Below are 7734 nucleotides of genomic sequence, written 5' to 3' on the forward strand. Positions count from 1 at the left end.
AAAGTCTTCTCCACTTTTCCAAATTTTGGAAGTCCCTCAACAGCTTCAAATTTGGAGACTTTAGCCACTTGTTTGAAGTTTGCATGTCCGAATCTTTGATGTCAAAGTTCCAACATGTCAACGCGAGCAATTCTGTAGGAAATTGGTGCCGTAGGAACCACTCCGTAGCAATTGTCGGTAGTCCTCTTTCCTTCCAAGACTTGAATTCATTCTTCATCAATAATTATGCACCACTTCTTTGAGAATTGAACAAGGAAATCCTCATCACATATTTGAGTGATGCTTAAAAGATTTGCTTTCAACCCTTTGATGTATAAGACATCCTTTAATAGAGGTAATCCAGGTATCTCAACAGTCTCTTTGCTAAGAACTTGAGCATGACTTCCATCACCAAATGTCATATAGTCACCAACCTTCTCTTTGAGAGACTTAAACAGTGATTTATCCCCTGTCATGTGATGAGAACAACCGCTAACAAGATACCATAAATATGAATTAAATACCTTCAATGAGGTGTGCACAAATAGGCAAGCATGGGACAAGCATTCTTGACCTTCAAACAGAAATTTATCTTCATTTTCCATGCTTTTGTTATATTGAATTTTCTTTTTCAGATTATCAACCTTCTCACACAATATTCTATTTCTTCTTTTATACTTCTTAATCAAAGAGTTAGACTCACATAGACTATTGTGTAAGATGTGATTCTTGTTTTCAAAATATTTCAGCATGTGAACAAACATCCTAGCATGTTTCTTTGTTTTTAATAACTCTAAGAGTTCATTGTTAGGACACCCTTCAAACATACTCATAGAGTCATTATCACAAACATGTAAACCACAATTCAGCATACCCTTTTTCATAGTTTCATCCATAGCAAAGGGGTCTAGGATCGCACTTAGGTAATTAAACCACAGCAAGTGCACCCACTCTGATACCAATTGAAAGTTCAAATAGTGTATAAAACACTTTGGACGTTTAGACCCCCAATTTACAAATTACCAATTCAAGCTTAATGACAAACAATTAATGTGCGGAATATGAACATATGCTTAAAACAAAATTGATAAACAATCTAAACCAAATAAAATCACATCCACAGCAGAAATTAAATGGAAAAGATTAAGAGAAGAGAGATGCAAACACAAGGATAACACACGATGTGTTATCGAAGAGGAAACCGAAACCCTCGGCGTAAAACCTCTCCGCTGCCCTCCAAGCGGTAAACAATCCACTAAAGAATGTAGTTGGGATACATGAACAGCAGAAGACCTTCCAAGCCTAATCTACCCAATGTACCTAAGCCCTCCAAGCTCCTACTCCAACGAGGTTACGTCGAACCTATTTCTTCTTTAGCTTACCAGATTCCGCTACTTGACCATAGCATCAACCAATATGAAATTGGTCCCTTTTTAACTGCTTCCCAAATATCAAATGGCATTCTCACAGATATGGGTATGGTGAGAAAATGTTTTGGTAATGTACCTCTCAAAGATTTGATAATGGAGAGGAAGAGAGTAGAGGAATTTGAAGAGTCTTTATGTGAAGATTGTGGATGAATCAATCTTGTTTTTCTCTAGGATTTCTCTCTCAAAATTCTCTCTAGAAGCTCTCAGAATATTGTGGGTATAAGGGTATATATATAGTAGGGTGAGAAGGAATGTGAAAAGTCAGTTTTTTCCAAATAGGGTGGTCCAGCGACTTGACCTTGCGACTAGGCTGAGTTGCGAGTTCAAGCCGCAAGCTAACAGCCTAGCCAGCCTGGGACTTTTGCCCTGTAGTGCAACAGTTGGCATGACTCTTCAGCTCCCCTGTATGCTCCACACATGTGCCAACTTTGGCGGCTTGCCAGTCGCGAGTCACCCGCAAGTCCAATCGCGAGTCTCTACATCCTTGCACAATCTTGAGCATTTCTTCACACTCTCTCACTCATTACCCTTACATGATTCCCACCTAAATACAGGGTTACTAATTACTAAAGTACAAGTAAATTTGGTACGGAATAATGCCAACAAGATGGTTGATAAAATTCAACCTTACATATATCTTTTTTGGTATTTTGAAAGTTTTAACATCTGAATTTGTGTTACTTTTTGCAATATTTGAACATGTTTAGCAGTTTTCAATGACTATACCATGTATTATTCTTTTGAAGGTAATTAATTTTTCTTTTATATTTTTCTATTGTGCAATCATATACATTTTGTTTTGTTTCAAAAATTTATAGGAAGTAAATCTTATGATTCTTTAATATTTTTTGGCCTTTCAAAAGTTTTAACATCTAAATTATTCTTTTGATGGTAACACATCTTTCTCTTATATTTCTCTGTTGTGTAGTCACACACACACACACACACATATATAATCTGTAGGCTCTGAATCTTTTAATTCCTTTCAAATAGTTATAGCCATGGATTATTTTTTTGAATGTAACCCATTTTTTTTTTTATATTTCTCTACTGTTTAGTTATATATATATATATATATATATTGTTTTGTTTCAATAATTTCTAAGCAATGAATCATTTTATTGTAAGTTATTGCATGTTCAAGCAATGACTTCTTCATCAAATTGTAAAAAAAATTGAAGTCATACAAGAGCAAATCATGCAATGGTGTAGTTTCTTAATCAATTTAAGATTTAATAAAATTATTTTAGTTTACCTCACCAATAGGTAGGTTCCTGTGCATAGCACAGGTTAGCGACTAGTTATTATATATATATATATTAATTGAATTTAATATTTATTCTATATTTATATTAGAATATTAACATATCATATTTTTCATACACAAACACAATTATAATAAATCTCTAATACTACATGTATAATTACACATACAAAATCATAATAGATTTCTATTAATAACTACCATAATTATAAAATATCATATTTTGATAAAAATAAAAGAGAAAAAGAATCATATTTTATTAAACTTTTTCAGGCATTGCATAAGTTACCGACTAGTACATATATAATAGCAAAGCAGTTTAACTTTTGACTAACCTTATAATATTATGTCAAATAAACTTTTGAGGCTTAAAAATTGTACACATTATTATTTTATATATAATTTATAATTGAATTTGAATTATATTATATTTCTAATGTTGGAATTTAGAAATATGTGGTTAAATGATTAAATTTACCATATCTCAATGTATTAGAAATATATAGTTAAATGATTAAATTTATCATATCCCAATAGCTTAGGGTCTATTTGGTACATGTACTTAAATAACAGTTTTCAGTTATTAAACAACATTACACGTATTTTTACACACTTTTTAACCCACACGTATTTCCAAAAAATACAAATAACGTTACTAGAATAACATTACCAAACGGGTCCTTAATCTTTTGGGACAATTGTTAATTTAACATCTAAATCCTTCGTTTGAATCTGAACATATCATATATTTTTTAAATAGTGGAATATATAATTTTATATACAAACACGATCATATTTTCTTTAAATAACACAATCATATTATGTTAAACTTTTTTCTTTTTAGAACAAGATATTATTATTATTATTATTATTATTTTCAGAAAAAACCTCGAATGGTATATTATTGAATCATATGTAAATCAATATTGTATAAAGTAAGAACATCTGAAGGAACATACTCCATCCAAACAAAAAGAGGGCCAGTAGCCCTAGCTCTTCTAGTGAGTCTATGAGCAACATTATTTCCTTTTCTCCTAACATGATAGAAATGGACTCATGTAACAAGGAGGCTATGGTCTTGAAGTCATGGATGATGTGGCCGAAGCTAGAATTGTGCATTTCATTTATGTTAAACTTGATTCTCAATATATATATATAACTTCCATGTGCATTGCATAGGTTATAAACTAGTATATATAAAACCAAAAAAATTTGACCTTTTTATTTGAATTTAAATTCTATTCTATATTATTATCGAATGTCTTTTGCTAGTAATTGCAACAAGTTTCTCCTCTCTGTAGGAGTCCTCCTTCTCGTCTCCTACGAGCCCTACCTCCCTTGGTTTATTCGAGGGCTTGAATTTCTCTTTTTCTTGCTTATTTTACTACTACTGTTGATACTATGGCGGATGAAGTGATTGATGGCTTAGAGAATATGAAGTTAACGGCTGAGGAGGAAGAAGTAATAGAGATTTCAGATGAGGGTAGACTGCCTGACATTGAAAGCTGTAACTTGAGTTTGATTGGGAAGTTCCTGACCTGTAAAGCCTTTAATAAGAGGGCAGCGTTGAATACACTACGTGCAGTGTGGGGAATGCAGTTAGGAATACATATTTTAGAGGTTGGATAAAACCTTTTTCAATTCAAGTTTCAATCTAAATTTGATCTAAATCGAGTTTGAAAGGGGGACCGTGGAGTTTTGATAATCAATTGCTTATGCTTACCAAATGGAGGAAAGGAATGACAGTGAGTAATGTGAAGTTGGATTATGCTTTCTTGTGGATACAAATTTAGGGAGCACCTTTTGATATGGTATCTCCCCAAGTGGCTATTGAGGTTGGGAGCAGATTGGGAGTTGTCGAGGACATGGAGAGACGTAGAAGACAGGATGCTCCAAGTTATTTCATGAGGGTTTGGGTGGCATTGCCTGTATCAAAACCTCTAAGATGTGGTGGATTCATTGTAGATTCGAATGGGGATAGAATGTGGGTGCATTTTAAGTATGAAAGACTTCCCATGTTTTGTCACTTTTGTGGAATCCTGGGTCATGATTTTCACCATTGTGCGAGACACTTTGCTGCAGAAAAAAGTGATGGGGAGGTTGATATCAATATGGAGATTGGTTGAGAGCATCTACTGGACGTCAAAGATCTCCTCCTCATGACAGAATTGCCAGTCCCATGTAGCAACCATGGAGGTCCAAAAAACATGGAATGGTTGATAATTCAGATGTGCATAGCGAGAATATTGGGATACACCCGGATTTTCAGTAGTCTAAGCCCGTAATTGATGAGATAAAGCAAAATCAGGGGAGTAGGTCTATCGTTGAAGAGGATGTGGTTATTTTAAATTCAAATTTTGATATTCCTATGGAGGTCCATGACAATAAAATCAGGAATAGGGATATAGTTGAGTCTAGCTTGATCTCTAACAATCCTAAGGACGTGATGGTTCTTAAATTTGTGGAAGATGTTGCTAGAAGTTTGGAGGAAAACCCTGAGAACGTGAACATTACGTGTGACATGCAAGTGGGAATGTGAGCGGACCAACAGTCTCCAAACCAAAATCCACGTGGACTAGAATTGTGAGAATGGATTTCGGTCTGGGAAATACGCTAAAGGTAGTAGACGTACCAATGCTTGGGAAGAGAATTAGTACACAAAATACTAACCTTTCCATGCAGAGGGATGAAGAGGAAATTCAAAAAGTGAAGAGGGAGAAAGTGGGTGAGGATTCTAATGATATATCGGTAAGGGTGGGTAGACACCCTTGCCAGGAACAATGAGGCTCTTAAACTATAACTACCAACGGCTTGGGAACCATTGGACAGGTCGAAGCCTTCGTAAAATTGTGAGGGAAGAAGCTCCCAATGTGTGTTTCCTTATCGAGACACGGCTAGATATGGAAAGATTTGACAAGCTATATGGTGAATTACCTTTCTCGAATAAAATCATTGTTAAAAAACCTTACTTAAGGGGAGGCTTATTAGCTTTAATTTGGAAGAATGAAGTGCAGCTAGAGTTAATTAATTATACAGCCAACCATATTCTTGTTAAAGTTACAGAAGAGGATGATTATGAGTGGTGGCCGACGTGCTTCTATGGATGGCCGGATGTGACTCAAAGAAGTAAGTCCTGGGAATTATTAGATCATATTAAATCTTTTGTGGGTGAGTCATGGATGTGCATTGGTGACTTTAATGCCATTCTTCACTCTACAGAGAAACTTAGTAAACGTCTACCACAACTGAATCAAATGGAAGCATTTTGTGAAGCTTTAAAAGGGTGTCAATTGGAGGATCTTGGGTTCAAAGGGTATCCATTTACATGGAATAATAAGAGACCAGAGGAGGCAAATACAAAGCTTAGGCTTGATAGAGTTGTAGCAACAGTGGAGTGGAAAAATAAATTCCAGCTTAGCTCAGTTACTCATTTACCCCCTCCTGCTTCAGACCACTTGCCTTTAATCCTCCAAACAAACCAATTTAGGAAGAATAGTATGCAGAGAAGGATCGGGTTTAAATTTGAAGAGGCTTGGCTTCTATGGGAGGAATGTGAGGAGGTAGTTAAGAATTCTTGGGAGGTTGTTGTGAATGGTGGCCACGGGTTGGAGGGTATCAAGGATAGAATCTGGGTTTGTGGAGAGAATTTGAGGATGTGGGGGCTGTCCAAAACAAAGCATAATGCTAAGGAAATAAAATCACTTCAGAAGAAACTTGAAGTATTAAATAGTGAGGTGGTCACTGAGGAGTCTAGGGCTGAATTTTTGGAAGTAAACAAGAACTTAGATGATTTACTGATGAAGCAGGAGATTTATTGGGCTTAAAGATTGAGGGTTTCCTGGCTAAAGCATGGGGATAAAAACACTAAATTTTTCCATGCTAAAGCCTCACAAAGAAGGAGGAGAAATCATGTTCAGAGAATTAAAAGATAGGGATGGTAATTGGGTGGAAGAGATAGAAGACATTGCTGGGGTGGTGACTAACTATTTTGATAGTTTGTTTAATGCAGGTACATGTTCTCAGATGGAGGAATGTCTTGACACGGTGATGAGCAAAGTGACCCCTGATATGCAACAGATGTTGTCTAGTGAGTTTACTGCTGATGAAATCAAGACTGCAGTGTTCCAAATGGGACCAACAAAGGCACCTGGACTTAATGGTATGAATGCAATTTTCTACCAAAAATTTTGGCATGTTATGGGGGACAGTGTTATTGCTGCTCTTATGGATTATTTGCATATGGGTTTTATGGCGCCTGATATTAACCATACTAATAGTGTATTGATCCCTAAAGTAAAGCAACTTGAAAAGATGTTTGACTTTCGACCTATTAGCCTATGTAATGTCATTTACAAAATTATTTCAAAGGTGTTGGGTAATAGGTTGAAACAAATCCTCCCAAGTGTGATCTCAACTACTCAGAGTGCTTTTCTTCCAGGTAGGCTCATAACTGATAATGTTTTTGGTGGCATATGAGTTACTACACACTATGCATTCCAGGAAGAAAGGCAGAAAAGGCTCTCTTGCTTTGAAGCTTGATATCAATAAGGCATATGATAGGGTGGAGTGGCCATTCTTGAAAGGTATTATAACCAAGTTGGGGTTCCTAGAGGTATGGATTAATTAGGTAATGGGATGTGTTACTACTCCCTTTCTCTTTGTTCTGATTAATGGGAAGCCTTTTGGGAACATCATACCTTCGAGGGGAATCCGTTAGGGTGATCCTCTTTTGCCATACTTATTTCTGTTGTGTGCAGAGGGTTTCAATTCACTACTTCTTCAGTTTGAAATGGAAGGTCATATTAAAGGGGTCTCTATATGCAGAATGGCACCATTTGTTACAAATTTAATGTTTGCAGATGACTTAATTCTTTTTTGCCAAGCCACTCTTGGGGAGGTTAAGGTCATAAATGAGGTTTTGAGAACATATGCTAATGCATCAGGCTAATGTATTATTATGGAAAAATCTTTGGTATGTTTTAGCAGCAACACTCAATCATAGAGCTGGGATTGTGTCTGTACTTGGAGTGAAGGAGGTGGAGCGCTTTGAAACATATTTGG

General features: G+C 35.8%; 1 protein-coding gene across 1 annotated transcript; it reads left to right on the top strand.

Moving 5' to 3' along the window:
• The first annotated feature begins 5453 nt into the window (after nt 1-5453).
• LOC115950040 lies at nt 5454-6497 on the top strand. The gene has a single exon (XM_031067292.1). It carries the CDS (start codon nt 5454-5456, stop codon nt 6495-6497), a length of 1044 nt encoding a protein of 347 aa, XP_030923152.1.
• Nucleotides 6498-7734: the final 1237 nt, after the last annotated feature.

Source organism: Quercus lobata, chromosome 6 (genome assembly GCF_001633185.2).
Source record: "Quercus lobata isolate SW786 chromosome 6, ValleyOak3.0 Primary Assembly, whole genome shotgun sequence".
In the NCBI taxonomy this organism is placed as follows: Eukaryota; Viridiplantae; Streptophyta; class Magnoliopsida; order Fagales; family Fagaceae; genus Quercus; species Quercus lobata.